The 18815-nt window shown below is 46.1% G+C and overlaps 1 protein-coding gene across 2 annotated transcripts in view; it reads right to left on the reverse strand.

Annotated features, from left to right (window-relative positions):
- Positions 1 to 549: 549 nt before the first annotated feature.
- Positions 550 to 18815, reverse strand: part of trip11 (thyroid hormone receptor interactor 11) — a gene marked incomplete at its 5' end in the record, with an annotated part of 31176 nt that continues 12910 nt past the window's right edge. For both annotated transcript variants that reach the window (XM_080537375.1, XM_080537374.1), the window contains 12 exons: positions 550 to 806; positions 956 to 1100; positions 1212 to 1334; positions 4507 to 4621; positions 5315 to 5396; positions 7722 to 7821; positions 8030 to 8133; positions 8520 to 8683; positions 9555 to 9736; positions 14401 to 14541; positions 15172 to 15264; positions 17870 to 18815. The exon at positions 17870 to 18815 is cut by the window's right edge and continues 2018 nt beyond it. In XM_080537375.1, the coding sequence (XP_080393501.1) occupies positions 595 to 806; positions 956 to 1100; positions 1212 to 1334; positions 4507 to 4621; positions 5315 to 5396; positions 7722 to 7821; positions 8030 to 8133; positions 8520 to 8683; positions 9555 to 9736; positions 14401 to 14541; positions 15172 to 15264; positions 17870 to 18815 (2407 nt within the window). In that variant the 3' untranslated portion in view covers positions 550 to 594. The remainder of the gene's footprint in view (positions 807 to 955; positions 1101 to 1211; positions 1335 to 4506; positions 4622 to 5314; positions 5397 to 7721; positions 7822 to 8029; positions 8134 to 8519; positions 8684 to 9554; positions 9737 to 14400; positions 14542 to 15171; positions 15265 to 17869) is intronic.

The raw sequence follows: 18815 nt of genomic DNA on the forward strand, positions 1-18815 counted from the left end.
CCCAAACATACGAAGGTGATGATTATATTTCACTGCTGCAAACAGCAATTAAGGAACATTGTCCACTTTCTTCAATGCATATAATGTAACAATATTGTGGCTTGAACACTTAGAAATTTGAGCAAAGGGGACCCTCAAGTCATAAACCAGTAATCGCCTATGAATTCCAACTTTCTTTAATAAGGAAGATTATTCAAATTCATAATAACTCGTATGGAAACAGAAAGGGAGTAGTCGGAAGTAGCAAAAACAATAATAGGTGTTCTAACTGCTCCATCAGCTCAATCCATGTAGTGTCGAGTTCCTCTTAACTGGATAAAGACAGTCTAGTGCAGTGGTTCTCAACCCTCTCCTCGGGGACCACCAGCCGTTCCACATATTTGATCTGTTCCACCACCAGCTCACCTGATTCAACTAATCAAGTACAAACCATAATTGTACTTGTAATAGTTGTACTTGATTAGTTGAATCAGGTGAGCTGGTGGTGGAACAGATCAAATATGTGGTGCGGCTGGGGCGCCCCGAGGAGAGGGTTGAGAACCACTGGTCTAGTGACACGCTGTGGCTCCTCTCACTGCTTTAGTAAGTCTCCTCTCACTGCTTCAGTAAGTCTTTGAGGCCGCTGGCCTCCGCAGAAACGGGCACAGGGGTGAAGGTGGGCAGGTTGGCTGAGATGGGCTTCATCAGCAGGTGGCCTCCGGCACTGCTAGCGTTGGCACCGCCCGTGTTTAGGAGGGGAACCGCTGCAGAGCGAGGCGCCAGGAAGGGGTTGGTCTCCCCTGCCCTCTTGCCGGCTGCCCCCCCACCTGGGAACACAGAGGTTAAGTTTGAGGTCATGTGGCAGAGCAGAGAGATTGAGAGCAATAAGAATAAGGATAATCATGTGACTGATTTACTTACAACGTTACAAAAACATATACAGTAGGCAACTGTTACTCCCAGGGGGGGTCGTTACCTGCCACTGCTGTGGGGGCGCCACTGGGGGTCCTTCCAGAGGGCGGGGCGCTCAGGGGCTTGATGTCGTAGACGGGGAGTCTGGGTGCGGGGAGAGCTGGGGTGGACTCTACTTCCAGGAATTTCACAAACATCTCTGAAAACGACTGCAACACAGGAAAAAAAACAACAGCAAAGATCAGAGTAGGGCACAAATAGAATGTTTTTGTTCCCTTTGTAGTGTGTACTATGCAGGTATACTATGCAGGTATACTCACGTTGTTAAAGCCTTGGCCGGCGGTGGGTCTCTGGGGAGTGTTAGGGACACTTTGCACCGCTCTGCCTCCTAGCCAGCTGGACACCCAGCCAGTCACCCCATGCCGCCCATCCTCTTCCAACATCTGCAATGACAAGGAGAGGGGGGACAGGTCAACGTTGTGTTGACACCAGTCATGATCTCAGCAAGCCAGCACTAAGTAGTCTGTCTGGCGGGGTGGCTTGGTTCTGCCATGGTCATAGATCACGGCTCAAAATGGAAATAGCTACAGGGTCCCCACACCTTCTGAAACATCAAATTCAAGCACTTTTCAAGGACTTTCAAGACTCAATTCCCTCAGATTCAAGGACCCAACACGGCATAGTTTGAGACAGATCTAGATGAGAATTGATATAATAGGAACTATCCACTCACAGACAACAATTAAAAAGAGAGGCTTGAATGTGTGAACACTAGATGGTCTCTTGCCTTCTCTACCACAGCACAGCAAAACAATATATTGTGAAATATGTGTTAAGTTAAGCAATACACAGACTTATCTACTATAATTACGTAAAATCTTTTTTTTAGAGAGAGAGAGAGAGAGAGAGGGGAATTCAAGCACTTTCAATGACCCATGTCAATTTTCAAAAACTTTCAAGGCCTTGATTTTCTCAAATTCACAAACTTTCAAGGATTTCAAGGACCCGTGGGAACCCTGTAACAAGGAAAAGAAGATAAACTTCCTCAGGCAACCTGATACTTACAAAGATGGGTGTTGAGTTAAAGAATACAAAACACCGTACTTAGGCCACTACTTGGGCCAAAACCAAAACCAAACAATGGCAAGCAGAGTGTAAATGATGAACACTCTACATACACAAACATTGAGAACCTGAGCTGTCCATGATTACCCCCCCCCAAAAAAAGAACAGGCTTGAAAGGGATGACTGGGGGGGGGGGGGGCAGCCGTTCCATTGAGGCCCATTCTGAAAAGAGGGTCGGTTTTGTGGGACACTTGGAAGTTGTAAACACGACTTCAGTGGAAAAATTTCAATGGCATGATGAAGGAGAAACGAGGGAGAAGTGAAGAAAAAAAAAGGAAGACATGAAGTGGAACAATCTCAGGAGCAATAAAAAGTAAGCCTTCAGTGGGGTTGTAATCGCATTTGCCACTCATTCTTCCAGTCTGTTTCCCTTTAAGGCTGTTGGGTAATACAGTCTGAATAGTTGACTCTAGTCCCAATCGGTTCCGGCCCTGCCAGCAGCTCTGGATAAGGAAATGCTTTCTTAGCGGCTCGGGCTCAGACAAGATTTGCAGGAACTGCTGGAGTTAAAAAGTGATCAGACTTTGGAATCGACTACTTAGGGCCTGCCGTCTTCATATACTTAAGTTGGAACACCAAAATCAGCCAACTGCACAGTTTTATACCATGTACCTCATTGGGCGTGAAACCTGCCATAGATTGCAATTTATGATTAAAAAACTGCAGCGCAACTTTAATTTCATTCAAAGAGAGAACACAATAGTACCAATAGACTATACTCCTAGTGATTGATGGAGACCAAATAAACCCCTAAGAGATGACAGAGTTCCCTGCATAACATGATGTATACAGTAGTGCCCTGTACTGCAGCCATCCTCACTTGTTGTTTTGAGGACGTTTCGCCTCAACTCTCCTCTTCAGCAGATGAAATGCATGTGTAATAGTTTAATAGTTTAATAGGATCTAAACCTGGAGGTTGACTTGGACAGGGTTCCTACAAGTTTCAACAAGTCAAATTCAAGACCTATTTAGACCTTTTTTTAGACCTCTTTGGATATAATTTTAGGGATTTCACTGCCATACAGACAAAAAAGGAAGTGAATTGGCATTTTTTTGGTTCCATCTTGATTAATTTCCACGTAAATAGACCTAGCACCTAATTTTTAGACAGAATAACTGGAATTTGGGACCTTTTTAGGCCTTGTGGATTGGGATGCTGGATTTTAAGGCTTTTTTAACACCAGTGCGGGAACCCTGCAGTCAACAACCACTTTTTGAGCCTGAAGTCCTCCCTAGTTGCTATGGCAGCATGCTTTGGGTCATTGTCCTGCTGTATGATGAAGAGCTGTCCAGTCTGTATGCATTTTGGAGGCATCTGCTTGCTCTTGGGCTGACATGATGTTTCTGTCCACTTCAGAACTCATCCTGCTGCTCCTGCAGTTAAATCAACAACTAAGACAAGTGAGCCAGTTCCAGCGGAAGCCATAAATGCCATAGCACCTCCTCAACCATGTTTATCCTGCACCAGGTACTCTGTGGATATTGGGCAGTTCCTTGTTTCTCCTACTCTGGTACATGGCTCTTTTAGGTACTTTGTAAGCAAACATTCTTAATCATGGTCATTCAGGGGCGGCTGTGTCTCAGGAGCTAGAGCCGCGGTCTAATGATCGCAAGGTTGGCAGATCGGCGGTTCGAGCCCCGGCTGGCCACATGTCGAAGTGTTCTTGGGCAAGACACTGAACCCCAAATTGCTCCCACAGGGCTTTCACACCGGCAAAGAACCATGCCGGTTCGCGTTCGCGTTTGGGAACCTCCGAACGTTGCCGCTGTCTGGCGAACGAGCCCGCGTTCATACCAGCGCTACATAAGTGCAGTCCATTTACCATTTACCATGGTGAACATTCTTCAGTCATCCATTGTAATAGCCTTCTTTGGCCTACCAGTTTTTTTTTGTCTGTATGGCAGTGAAATCCCTAATTTCATCACCTCGAGGATGACAAAAAGCTATCATACGGTGTCGCGAATAGGTCTAAAATGCTACCCAAAGAGGTCTTTAAAAGGTCTAAAAAAGGTCTTAAATGTGACTTGTTGAAACTTGTAGGAACCCTGCATACAGTACATGAAGGGAGAAATACAGGCCTCTATTCCCTCCACTACTCTACTGTTGCCAAAAACATGAATATCTTTTTTCAATAATAAAGGAATACATTTTCCCTAGGGTAAAAAACCAGAGTTCACAGTGATTAACAATACTATCAGTTGTGAAGGGAAAGCCAAGCAAAACACATGACCTGATAGTTTGCTATAAGCTATGAGTATGAATAACAATACAGTCACAGGGAATGTGTCATTACCTCAACTGACGCCAAATCATTGCCATTATTTAATTATTTAAAAATAAATGAACATTAAAATCATTCAAAAGGTTTTTCAAAAACTCTGAGATACTCGGAAATCAGTGAGAGCACCAGATAGCACCAGTTTGGAAAGGAGGATTAGAGAAAGCAGGACAGAGACAGGCAGGGGAGAGGGGTTCGCGGTTTCTGTCACCTTATCAACGTCCTCCCGGGCCAGTCCCAACACACTGCCCATGAGGATCAGCACCTCCCCGCGCTTGTTCTTCGGGTGGTGGAAGTACCCCATGAACAGGTTACGCATGAGAACCCTGAGGAGACAGAAGGACATGGACAACAGTTACACCTGCAGGAACGATAGCCCTGCGCCCTATGCATCTGTTAGATATAGGCCAAGCTATGTGTATTCGGTTGTTAAGTCGTGACGTGTTTCCGGGTCCAACGTTGGCTGAGGCGCTCTCTTCGAAATGCCGCAGTAATAGTAATAATACATTATATTTATATAGCGCTTTTCCAAGGCTCAAAGACGCTGACAATATGGGGAAAACGTGAAAGTGCTATGTCCCTTGTTGTATTAATAGATCCCAGTCTAAAAAACGATTGAACTGTCATTCTACCGCTGTAGTACACTGGTATTCTGGTGCGGGGAATTTCTGGTTTGGACCGGGAAATTGCTAAACGTCACGTTTGACGTAAGACTTAACAACCGAATAGGCCAAGCTATGTGTATGGTACAGAAATGTCATCAATTTCACCTACATGACCTTTACTTTGAGTTGCATTCATGTACTATATGCGCTATATAAATAAAGTTTCACTTCACTTACTTTGGTCACATCTCGTGTACTTAACGTTAACTCTCAATAGTACCTAGATGTCTTGATTACTGTTTGATAGTATTTCACTATAACCTCTGATCTAGCTTAATAAAACGAAAGAAGAAATCGTGAGATTAGACGTGAGCTCACGTTTTCTTGTTCAGGATCAGAGTTGAATGAACTTACTTGTCTACCCGCCCCTCTGTGCTGTTGAGCAGGTTCATCAACTTGTCTTGAGCCTCCTCCAACATCTCCTGCCTTAAGTCCACTGGAGAGCACACACACACACACACACACACACACACACACACACACACACACACACACACACACACATCGTCATGGTCCAGCAGCAGATGTTTTAAACACAGGCTACAGTCAACACTTCAGTCTTATGTTTTAATAAAACATTGTTGACATATTTATCAAGCAGACATGTCATGTCATCAATGAGATGGCAGATGTTCGGTGTGGGTGCACCACCAGGCCTATATTTAACCATTTCAGAGCCTTTTTAAAAAAACAAAAAACAAATGAATACCGTCACAATTGTCTGGATGTTTATCATGCCTGAAGAGCAGGCGAGTCTGAGAATTTATTGTGACGTAACTGCTGCGGCGCAACTAAAATGATGTGGGAAAATCTACCCCAGGGCGCTACGATTTGATTTATTCTATTTTTGTTATTTGAGAGTGGACGATAAGAACGTGTGAAATGTGACTGTAGAACATGCTGGAATGCCAGACACAGGGTTCCTACAAGTTTCAACAAGTCAAATTGATTGGTCCTTTTTAGACCTCTTTGAATAGAATTGTAGACCTATTCGCCACACCGTATGATAGTTTTTTGTCATCCTCCAGGTGCGGAGGCATTTTTGGGTTCCAGCTTGACTCATTTCCGCGTAAATAGATGTGGTCGGACTGATTTCCTTGCAGGATCTAATTTTTAAGACCTAGCACCTCATTTTTGGGCCGGATAACGGAAATGTAGGACTTTTTTAGGCCTTATAAATCGGATTGCTGGATTTTAGACTTTAAGGCTTTTTAAGACCAGCGCGGGAACCCTGCAGACAACAAATGAGGGTTGGATAAGGGGTCTAAGGGCTAACCCAGTACAAGGCATTCAGCATGAAAGATATGGAAAACGGGGGGAAAAAAAGCCTGACGTTCAAAGAGAACTTGGCAGTTGGGACAGGGTATGAAATGTACATGCTGTCAGAAAGAGACAGCAAGGTATCACAGAAGAATGCATATCATCCCTAACATCTTAAGCAAAAGCAACAGATGGGCAACACGAGTCTTTGAACCGAGCTATAAATCATGCAGAAAGAGACATTCAGGGTGAAGGGACAATGATTGTTTCATTATAGCCTTGTAAAAGACCATAGAAATGTGGTGAAAACGCTTCGTGATCAGAGCAAAGGCTGTATGGTGAGCTTCAAATTTCATGATACCCTCCCCTTGCCATCAGAGTTGGCCTTGCAGGGCTCGACATTAATGCCGTTTTACTTGTCTGGAGCAAGTAAAACTTTCGCTGGGTTTGTTTGCGCGAGCACGACGACGCTGCTAGATCCCGGATATGTCTACCTGTGTGCAGGAAGAACAACAGACGGCGCAGGCGCCAGACCAGACTAGATGATCGTGAGTGAAGATATTATCAAAGCGTACGGGTGATCGACAGGCGCGTACGCTTTGATAATATCTTCACTCACGATCATCTAGTCTAGTCTCGCGCCTGCGCCGTCTGTTGTTCTTCCTGCACACAGGTAAACAGATCCAGGATCTAGCAGCGTCGCCATGCTCGCGCAAACAAACCCGGCGAAAGTTTTACTTGCTCCAGACAAGTAAAACAGCGTTAATGTCGAGCCCTGGGCTGTATGGTGAGCTTCAAATGTCATGATACCCTCCCCTTGCCATCAGAGTTGGCCTTGGCATGAAAGATCACAGAGAAAGTCTCAATACACAAGGAGATAACCATTGCATAGTGGATGACGCAATATCTTAGGGATCGTAAATTCAGTGGAACCTGTAACGACTCGTGCAGCTAAAGACATCTGCTCTCCTTGTTTAAAGACATTTCGTGACGTTAGAATTATAAGGTTCTATCTAAATCTTTGGTCAAAATTTAGTTTTTTACATAATCTGATCCATTGGGTGTTTATTAATGCCTGTGTGGTGTTATTTTTAAAATGTTGCCATTTTTTTGTTAGTAATGAATAAAATACAAAGGTTCCATCTCACAAAACATAATGGAATGTCAAAACTTTGACGCTCAATATCTCTGAACTGCCCTAAACGGAGATAGAACCTTATCATTCTAAAGCCCAATGCACACGGCGTGCGATGCGATATTGTCGCACGACAACATTCGATTCTCCATTCACACCCACACACTTGTTGTCGTGCGACAAGATCGCACGCCGTGTGCATTGGTCTTAAGCTCACGATTTGCTCACCTTGTTTAAAGACATTTGCTCACCTTGTTTAAAGACATTTGCTCACCTTGTTTAAAGACATTTGCTCACCTCGTTTAAAGACATTTGCTCACCTTGTTTAAAGACATTTGCTCACCTTGTTTAAAGACATTTGCTCACCTTGTTTCTTCAGCTCTTCCAGCTGCTCCTCTTTCAGGTCCAGCTGGTCAGTGAGCCGAGAGGCTGAGTCCAGAGCAGCGTTGGCCTCGTCCAGGTTGATCTAAGTGATTTGATTTGATTTGATTAATTCATGCTTGCAGGGGAGCCATGGCCCCACTGAAAAACTGCAGAACTTTACAGAAATTCATACATGACAATAAAAAAGATAAGTCCGGAGCAAGTAAAACTTTTGCCGGGCAAACAAACCCGGCAAAAGTTTTAGTTGCTCCGGACAAGTAAAACGGCATTAATTTTGAGCCCTGGTCTACCTGCAGGGCTGAAGCTCTGTCCTCCAGCTTCAGGGCTTTCCTCCTCCACTCGTCCTTCTCCCTCTTGTGCTTGTCGAGCTCTGATGAGTACATGGCTTTCTCCTCTAAAGGGGGGGAAGAGTAAAAAAGACAAAAACATTAGTAACCTGTCTGGAGGTCAGGACATTGAGTCAGGACATGAAAACGATTGATAAAATAACAGAATAAAATCAGAAATGGTAAATGGTAAATGGACTGCACTTATATAGTGCCAAAGGACACTTCGACATGTGGCCAGCCGGGGCTCGAACCGCTGATCTGCCAACCTTGTGATCATTAGACGCCGACTCTACCTCCTGCGCCACAGCCGCCCCACAATAACTGGTGCCTTTAGACACCACAAGAATCAACTTGCATTATATATACAATGAGACACGCAGAGAGACCTCAGAGCTACTTGCATATACAGTAGCACCAGGTGCATGGTGGTGTGGGAGCGGCGGTTACTTGCCTTGTTGAAACTGCTCTAGCACCATCTGCAGGTTTGAGAGTGACACTGCATACTGGTTGACCTGGTCTTGGGAGGTACGGAGCTGGATGATGGCGTCGTCTCTCTGTCTCACCGCTCCACTCAGCTGCTCCTGCAGGGACTCCACCTGCAGGCTGGCCTGTTGGCTACGTGTGGGGAAGAAGAAGTGTAAGATCAGAATAAGACATCAAGACAAGACAGTCGTAATAACACCTTCAAACCAGCTCCGCTCCGCAGAGAAGGTGATGGGCTGCAACCTGACATCTCTCCAGGACCCGGAGGCGTGCAGGAAAGATTGTGGCCGACCCCTCTCACCCCGGACACAATCTGTTTAAAACACTCCCCTCTGGCAGGAGGCTGCGGTCCATCAGAACCAAAACCTCTCGCCACAAAAACAGTTTCTTTGCATCTGCAGTTAGCCTCACCAACAAGGCCCGGGACCCCCACTGACACAGACTCTTACCCCGCCCCCATATACACTATATATTGTAAATATTCACTCATATTTATATCTTACTTTATTTTATATCTATGCTTCTTGACGTTTTTTGCACTACTTTTTAATTATTATTATTATGTTGCCTGTTTGCACCAACAACCACAGCAAATTCCTTGTACCGGTATGTGAAAACCTACTTGGCGAATAAAGTCATTCTGATTCTGATTCTGAAACAAAACAAATCCAATAGGCTAGGTGCACGATCTCCACTACTTCCTGAAAGGCACCTTGCATGAACATATCCTGTCTCACTCTATTGGTTTAATTGATTAATCAGCTGTGCACTGTGTGTTCCAACAGTTTATCGCACAGCTGATTAATCAATTAAACCAATAGATGAGACAGGATATGTTCATGCAAGGTGCCTTTCAGGAAGTAGTGGAGATCGTGCACCTAGCCTATTCAAAAGACTAAAAAAAGTGAACCATAAAATCGACTACAAACTCAATTCTTATGGACCTCATATTTCAGCACCTGCAACTAGGAACACCTTTATCCATTGACAAGCCAACGTTTACCTGGCGCTCTCCACAGCACTGGAGGAGGTTGCCAGGACGGACACCCTCTTCCGTAGCTCCGTCTCCCTGTCCTCCGCAGCCAGGCCCTCTCGCGTGTACGAGTCCTCCATCTCCAGGAGGTGGTTGCGTAACCTGTCCAGCTCCAACTTCTGCCGCTGCTCTTTGTCCTTCACATGCTGCAGCTGGGGGCCCAAAATTCGGATTTAAGACCTTTTTAGACCTCTTTGAATATCATTTTAGACCTATTCGCGACGCCATGTGATAGCTTTTTGTCATCCATCAAGGTGATGAAATTAGGGATTTCACTGCCATACAGACAAAAAAGGAAGCAAATTGGCATTTTTTGGGTTCCAGCTTGATTAATTTCCGCGTAAATAGGTCGGACTGGAATAGTGGTCGGGCTGATTTCCTTGCAGGATGTCATTTTTAAGACCTAGCACCTCGTTTTTAGACCAAATAACTGCAATTTGCCCCATTTTTAGGCCTTGGAAGTAGGATCGCTGGATTTTAGACTTCAAGGGCCCTATTATGCACTTCTTAACTTGCCGTCTTAAGTCTTAATTAAGACGCACCGCCAGGTTAAGACCTACCGCCACCCTTATTATGCGCTTCATACGCGCTACTGCTATTATGCAGGTGTCGATAGGCGCCCACACATAAGACGTAAGACTCCCGTGCATATATTACTCATTGTGGGAGTGTTCATATGTTAATGAAGTGCACTAGGCGCCCCTGCTATTATGCGATCTGACTTTGCTCCTAGCGCTAAGAAGTGGTTTGAAAAGTTCTTAAGTTTAGACTTCATGCACGTTTTGAAACACGAGCGCGCCTCCGCGGTTTGCGCATGCATGTGGGCACACATGAACACGCACGTGGCTCCACGGCAAGACGTCAATTACGGTCACAGTATAAATGCCACCACTGGCAAATGTTAAGCCAGAGAGAGAGAACAATGGAATATATCCTAGGAAGGAATTATGATAGACGAAGACGGCGCGCCGAGCGCATATACCGGCAACGACTTTGTTACCTCGGGCTGACAGGTAGGCCAAATCTCAAATCAATCCTGGATTCGTGATCTAAGCATTTTAGCGCTTTCAATTGGTGATCCAACTGTTAATAATGCTATAATATATTGCAATTACAATTATATTATAGCCTATTATTAAAATATGTATAATATAGCCTATATATATATTCTTTTATTCTGCCTATATATATATTATTTTATTCTGTTTACAGAGCAGCAATGCTTGTATGAGCTGCGCTTCACCCGTCAGGCAGTAACTGACATATCTTGGACTCCGCGATTAGCTTGGAAGGACGGACCCTACACCGCGCAGACCGCACGCTGCTCAGCGGTAAGACCCGCGGAGGCGGCCTCATTATATCTACGAAGGATAGCTGGTGCTTAAACACGAAAACTGTAAGTAACCACTGTTCCCCAAACCTGGAATACTTGACTGTTAAATGCCGACCCACTTACCTACCGAGGGAATTCAATGCAGTGTATATTACAAGCGTTTATATTGCACCGAATGCAGACGGTAGCTTAGCATTGGCGCGGCTATATGACGTCATCAGTGGTCAACAAAGCACAGATCCACAGGCAATTCACATTATAGCAGGAGACTTCAATCATGTCGACCTGAAGGCAGTACTACCCAAGTTCTATCAGCATGTTAAATGTGCAACAAGAGGAGAAAAAACACTGGACAAGGTATACACCAACATCAAACGTGCTTACAAGGCTAGACCGCTAGCTCATCTAGGCATGTCTGACCATGTGTCAATCCTCCTGATCCCAGCATACACTACCATGGGGAAAAGTGCTCCCATCACCACTAAGACTGTCAGAACCTGGCCAGAAGGGTCCGCTCCACTGCAGATCTGCCTAAATGACACCCCATGGCAGGAATATGAGCATGAGGACCTGGAACAGTTCACGTCGTCGGTTCTGAACCACATAGTGAACTGCACCAACTCAGTCACTGTGGACAAACGGGTCCGGGTCTACCCCAACACGAAGCCATGGATGACTGGGAAGGTCCAAAAACTGATCAACGAGAGGGACAACGCCTTCTTCGCAGGGAAGAGCACACCGCTGTACAGCACCACCAGGGCTAACCTAAAGCGCGGCATCAAAGAGGCCAAGGCAGACCACAGAGAGAAGATTGAGGAATGCTTCCTGAGCAACGACTCCAGGCGGATGTGGCAGGGGGTTCAGCACATGACAAACTTCAGAGCCAACAGGCTCACAGCCGCAGAGGACGACCCCCTGCTGGCGGAAAAGCTGAACTCCTTCTACGCCCGGTTCGACGAGGGGCGAACGGAGGTAACCACAACACAAACACCACTCTCTCCAGCTCTCAGCAGCCTCACCCTCACAGAGCATGAAGTGAGACGCGTGCTGAAGGCGGTGGACCCCAGGAAAGCCTCGGGGCCGGATGGCGTCCTGGGACAGGTGCTGAGGGACTGCGCCGACCAGCTGGCCGGGGTTTTCACCAACATCTTCAACCAGTCCCTGTCCCAGGCCACCATCCCACCCTGCCTGAAAACCTCAACTATCATCCCAGTCCCGAAGAAAAGCACGGTGAGCTGCCTAAACGACTACCGCCCGGTGGCACTCACACCAATCATCATGAAGTGCTTCGAGAAACTAGTCCGGGCCCACATACTCACACGCCTCCCGCCCAACCTGGATCCATACCAGTTCGCCTACAGAGCCCACAGGTCCACAGAGGACGCCATAGCGACGACTCTCCACGCCACTCTATCCCACCTGGAGAGGGGAAACAGCTACGCGAGACTGCTCTTTGTGGACTTCAGCTCCGCCTTCAACACCATCCTTCCAGACAGGCTAGTGACCAAACTACTAGACCTGGGTCTATCACACTCTATATGTGCATGGATCAAGGACTTCCTGACCGACCGCCCCCAGAGGGTGCGGGTGGGCCCCCACACCTCCACAGCCCTCAGACTCAGCACTGGGTCCCCCCAGGGCTGCGTGCTAAGCCCCATCCTCTACAACCTCTACACCTACGACTTCACCCCCGTCCACCCCAGCAACTCCATCGTAAAGTTTGCAGACGACACCACCGTGGTGGGATGCATCTCGGGGGGGGGGGGGCGGCGTACAGGGATGAGGTAGAGCAACTGAGCAAGCTGTGCAAGGTTAACAACCTGCTGCTGAACAAGTCAAAGACCCAGGAAATCATCGTAGACTTCAGGAGGAAAAAGTCCGAGATCCAGCCCCTGCTCATCGACGGAGAGAGCGTGGAGAGAGTCTCAACCCTCCGATTCCTGGGGGTGCACATGCAGGATGACCTGACCTGGAAGGACAACACAAAAGCCACCATCAAGAAGGCACAACAGCGGCTATACATCCTGAGAGTCCCCAGGAAGGAACACAGCAAGCAGGAGATACTGGTGACCTTCTACCGCGGCGCAGTGGAGAGCATCCTCACCTACGGCATCTGCAACTGGTTCTCCAGCTGCACAACCGCGGAGAGAAATGCGCTACAGAGAGTCGTGAGAACAGCCCAGAAGATCACCGGCGCCCCCCTCCCCTCTCTGGAAGAGCTGTACAACACATGCTGTCTCAGGAAGGCCTCCAAGATCTCCAGGGACCCAACCCACCCTGGGTACGAACACTTTACCCGGCTGCCCTCGAAAAGGCGGTTCAGGACCATGGCCGCAAGGACAAACAGACTGAAGAACAGCTTCTACCCCAGGGCCGTCCAGGCCCTGAACACAGCAAAGACCTAGGTTCTGGGCCCTGGACAGTCTGGACGGATTGATGGCAGCTGCTGGACTGAAAAAATCAGGTGTAGTGCTGAGGCACAAATATGTACATTTCAAGCCTGCAAACTGCGACACTTTAAATAAATGTGCAATAACACTATGTGCAATATGACAACCCTAGTCGTCTATCTGTACAGTATAGTATAGTGGATAGTGTACATAGCCTTTATTTATGTAAACCAGCTCCTTCCCTTCTTGTGTTTTCTTAAAGTTTTTTTTTTTCTTCCTAACACCAGGGGAGCCACCCCTCCTAAATGTCGTTGTTTGGTACCTGTACTGTAGCAATGACAATAAAGACCATTCATTCATTCATTCATATGTCATGCACGAGCTTGTTACTTTCTTCTGCAGAGATACGCGCTGACCTCCTTCTTAGGACTTCCATAATAGCATAGCGCTAAAGACTTCACGCAGCCGGTTCTTAAAGGGAATGGCACCTGGCACGCTGATTGGGTTGATTGAGAAGACGCCCAAAACACACCCATGACTAATTTCTTTGCTTAGCGCCGGGTTTTAGGCGCCCACTACCGCACGCATAATAGCAAAGTGGCCTTGACCACGCCTCCACGTCTTAAGTTTAGATCTACCGCCTCGTCTTATTGCTTAAGACTTATGAAGTGCATAATAGGGCCCCAAGGCTTTTTAAGACTAGCGCGGGAACCCTGTAAACAATCAAAGACAATTCACTACATTCAAGGATATTTGGTTCCCATACATACACACAGTGTGTATACTAAATACATATATGGAATAACATTGAGCACTGCGATACTTTTGAGAGCGTCTGTTCAGACCCCAGTGGAGCGTCGGCCATTTTTTTTTTTTTTAAGTTATTTTTTCTGAGTGGGGCAGTCCCACTAATTTTTTATTTTCTTAATGACAGATATAGTAGAGATTATGACAGGAAGGATGGGTGAGAGAGAGAGAAGGGATGACATGCAGGACATGTCCGCAGCCGGAATCGAACCGGGAACCCTGCGGTTACATGGTCAACGCTTAGTCCGCTACGCCACCTAAGCGCCCCGACCTTCGGCCATCTTACCTCACTCTGTACTGCGGTCGTCGCCATTTGCTTCTGTTTGAGTGCCAGCATCACCTGATCTCTTTCCTGCTGGAAGGCCACTGCTTTCTCCTGCATCGACCGCATCTCGTTCAGAAGCTGGTTCAGTTCCACAGACTTGCCCTGTGAAACGATAATAGAATGATTTCTTTTTATCACTTGAGTTTTTATTGGGTTTCAGCATAGACATGGACAGAACATCATATCTACATCTTATGATAAAATAAAGAAACATAGCATAACCCCTAAACAGAGGGGTAAAAAAGTGAAAAGGAAAAGAAAAAAGTAAGAAAAAAGGGAGAAAGTAAGAAGAAATAAGAAGTCCGGATGTGTTTCAATCAACATGTTACTGGTAATATATTTTGAATGAGTATTAAGTTAGGAGGTGTCACGTTTCATATAAATTCATATACATTTTTCACAGTATTTTTCAAATATATTGATTTTGAGTCTCAAAAGTTATGTCATCTTTTCCGTAACAAAATATAGAATGATTTCTAACTTCTATACGAGTATTAAAGTTACCAACCAACAGATTACATTTGTTTAAACATAATAATAATAATTAAAAAAGAATAATCTAATAGTGAACAAATAATAAGCAGCAACACTGTTTAATGTACTTATTTCTTGCATGTATATTTTACTGTTACTAATGACAATATTTATAGTTTTATAGTTTATTTAAATGAAATACATGGTATGGTACGACAGGTATGACAGACATTTCAAAGTTTGAAATCTGATCCAAACCTGTTCTTTGTCCTTTAGCATCTTCTCCATGGCGGCAGCCTTCTCACTCATGGAACTCCGCTCAAACTCCTTCTCCCTCAGCAGGAGGGACACCTGATTCAAGATTCAAGATAGCTTTATTGTCTGTCACACACATAGGGCGTTCACACCGGCAAAGAAGCGTCTGGAACCGGCCGGCGCGTTCAGACCGAAACTCAATTGGTTCGGAGCCTGAAAAGTTGGTTCGCAGCGGGAACCAGAAAATAGTGGTTCTCAAGCGCGAACCAAAACGTAGAACAGTCACGTCGTCAGTGGGTGTGTCATATTCTAGGCTGCAGAGACCAGCAAGAAGGAAGGAGACAAAATGTAATCTACCGTATTTTCCGCACTATAAGGCGCACCGGATTATAAGGCGCACCTTCAATGAATGGCCTATTTTAGAATTGTTTTCATATACAGGGCGCACCGGATTATAAGGCGCACCGGATTATAAAGCGCATAGAATAGAAAATACTGCAGTCAAACGTTTGACTGGGGTTGCGTTACGCCCAAGCTCCACCTACTGCGTTGCGTCACCTCTCCATCGGTGTTGTGTCAACTTCCCCACTGTCAAAAATATATATTTTTCCACCTCAAGTATCAGCCGTTCGTCATCCATTTTTGCAACAAGCGTCAAGGACCTGCGGTGATTCACAGCTGACTCGTGAATAGCAATTCGCAATAGCTGCGACCACGAGATATAGAGTAGTTAGCTACAAGCATTTTCAATCTGGTATTATCTCTATTAGTGGATTAACCGCTGTGGTGATTTAACAGCTGATACAAATACATCAAGTAGACTACAAACAGAGCAAAACAATAAAACAACACCAGAAAACAACCAATAGGCTATACAATTATAACCAACAACCAATATGTGACAGCTCCTGGTGAAATGTGCAACGTAATTTTTCAGTTTTGTGACTCTGAACGCAGCCACAGCTACGAACGCTGCTAACAAAACACATCGCTACGAAGGTCTAAACTGTATTTTAATAACATGACAACATACTGGGAGAACATCGACATGCTAAAAACACATAACTACACATAACAAGATGAACACACCGTTCTTGCTTTTGAACACGAGCTAAAACGAAAGTATGTTTACAAGTCAACCCCTTACCGGTAGCCTCCGGCAAACGAGAATAATGAATCCAATACACAAATTAGAAGTGTTTAGTGATCGTTAAACTGTTCTTTATTATATCGAGTTTAAAACTTCAAGTTGAAAGCACCAAGAAGGACCGCCTCGAAATTCATCGATGTTCATGTCCCGTGCTCGCGCTGTTGCCTTCATTCGAATAGTGACTGTAGAGACGCTTCTACTTGCGGCTCTCTGTTCAACAACCCACTGTTGGAGTTTGTCCTCTAACTGTGTCTAACTGTGGCCATCTCGCTTTGTTCCCTTGGAAACTCTGTTTAGTCTTCTTTACTTGGGGTCTTTATACACACAAGTGGTGTGGGACTGTGAGTAAGCACAACACCGGTGTTTACTGATTACCGTAATGCTGCAAGCGGTGCGGCTTTGTAGTTTACCAGTCGTACTGAAACATTTTGACAGAGCGCCTTGAGCGCCGTGTACAACCAGTATGGATCAACCAATTAACAAATTGATCCATATATAAGGCGCTCCGGGTTATAAGGCGCACTGTCGGTTTTTTTGAAAATTAAAGGCTTTTAAGTGCGCCTTATAGTGCGGAAAATACGGTAATCTAAATCTAATCATTAGTGATCAAAAACAATATCAAGTTTAATTATTCTCTCTATCTTCCTCACATGCTCAGCAAACACACACACACACGAACGTGAATTTCGTAAGCCATTTCTATTCCAGTAATGGAGCAGCTGATTAGTAAGAGAACGTGTGTAGTAGGTGTTTTTTGTTTTGTTTAATAGAAAATGGTGTTTATTTCAGATACTGTAGTGGAAGATATTATCCTCTTTTCCAGTGAAGTAGCTGCCATCTAGTTTGCCGGTGTGAAAGCCCTAACAGTGACATAAATTCTTCTTCGACAGGCAGAAGTGCAGCTCAAGAATACATTTCCAGGCTTCCGGTGGCTCGCGAACAGAGATGGCAGCCTAATAACAGAGCTCCGGTGTCAGCCTTAAATTACCCCTAATTCAAGATCTTTTACGCACTCGAATTGATATATATCAACGTAATGATGGAGGGGGACAAACATAAGAGAAAGGGTACTGGGCTTCGAAAGACCTCTGAGAGAGGAATTGAGAAAGACGGAGCAGCTAGCAACAGAGCTAACGTTACCCCGACGAGACAAGAGGGAGGCTCGAGAGAGAACGAAACGCTGGACTCGATTCGTAAAGTGGTGAGCGAAGTCGTGAATGCGGGTATGGCAACTTGGCAAGCTGAATTGAAAAATGACTTTTCCGAATTCCTCACGGATTTCCGAGAGGACATTAAGAAACAAATGGATGAACTCACGACAGATTTTTTTTTCTTCTGTGATGATATTTTATTTTATATTATTATTATAGTTTTCTATTGGCAATAGGTGTTTGGTTGATGGGTGGGTGGGTGGGTGGGTGGATACATAGGGGAAAAAGAAAAAATAGAAGCACCTTCATTCCTTTTTGTGTACCCATAAGTGCTGTACTGTGTACTTCCTTCTAATAAAATATTGTTTAAAAAAAAAGAAAAAAGAAGGTGAGAACCAACCTGCATGTTGGTTTCCTGCAGCGCCCGGAACTCCGACTCCTTCTCCCGAGACCGCGTCGCCACCAGCTCGTTCTCGTCCTTCAACTTCTTGGCCTCCATCTCCAGGATCAGCGCCCGCTCCTTCAGGTTGGTCACCGCCTGCTTCAGGACCTCGTTGTCGCTCTGGCGGTTGCGGAGAGTCTCGCTCACCTGGCTCAGCTGGTCCCTCGTGGTTTTGATGAGCAGGTCCTTCTCCCTCACGGACCTCTGCAGGGAGTCCAGCCTCTCCCGGACCTGCCTGGCCTCCTCCGCCTGGCCTCTCTGCTCGCTCTCCGACGCCGACGCCGAGTTGGACAGGCGGTGGTTGTTGTCCTGCAGAGTCCTGATCATCGCCTCCCTCTCAGTCAGGAGAGCTCGCAGCGACTCCAGCTCTTGATGCTGACTCTCGCGGTGTCCTTGTCCTGCTACCCCCTGGTGACTTGGAAGCTCAGCAGCGACAGAAGGCCGAGATGAACCAAGACCCAAAGCAGTCGAAGCAGTCTCAGGAGTCTGTGAAACACTGTCAAGCTTCCCTAAGAGAACCTCCTTAGTATTGCTGAGCTTGCTAATGGTCTGCTGGACATGGGCAAGCTCGTGGCTCAGGCTACCCAGCTCCCGCTCCTTCTGCTCGTAGCTCTGGATCAGCCGGGTGTAGTCGACGGACAGCTTGGAGCTGCAGTCGCTGTCGGCCGAGAACTGCCCCTGCAGCTTGATGAGCTCCTCCTGCAGCTGAGCCGACTCGTGCTGCATGTTCTTCACCGTGGTGATCACCTGCTGCTTCCACTCCTCCATCTTCTTCACCTGCTGCTTCAGCGTGTCCCTCTCCTGCAAGAGCTCCTCGAACTGGTTGCTACTCACACCTCCGACGCCGCCCCCAGATTCTGTTTCGGAGGCCTGCAGGACGGTCACCAGGGTATGGCACTTCTGG

The sequence above is a fragment of the Nansenia antarctica genome (assembly GCF_963989245.1).
Source record: "Nansenia antarctica genome assembly, chromosome: 1".
In the NCBI taxonomy this organism is placed as follows: domain Eukaryota; kingdom Metazoa; phylum Chordata; class Actinopteri; order Argentiniformes; family Microstomatidae; genus Nansenia; species Nansenia antarctica.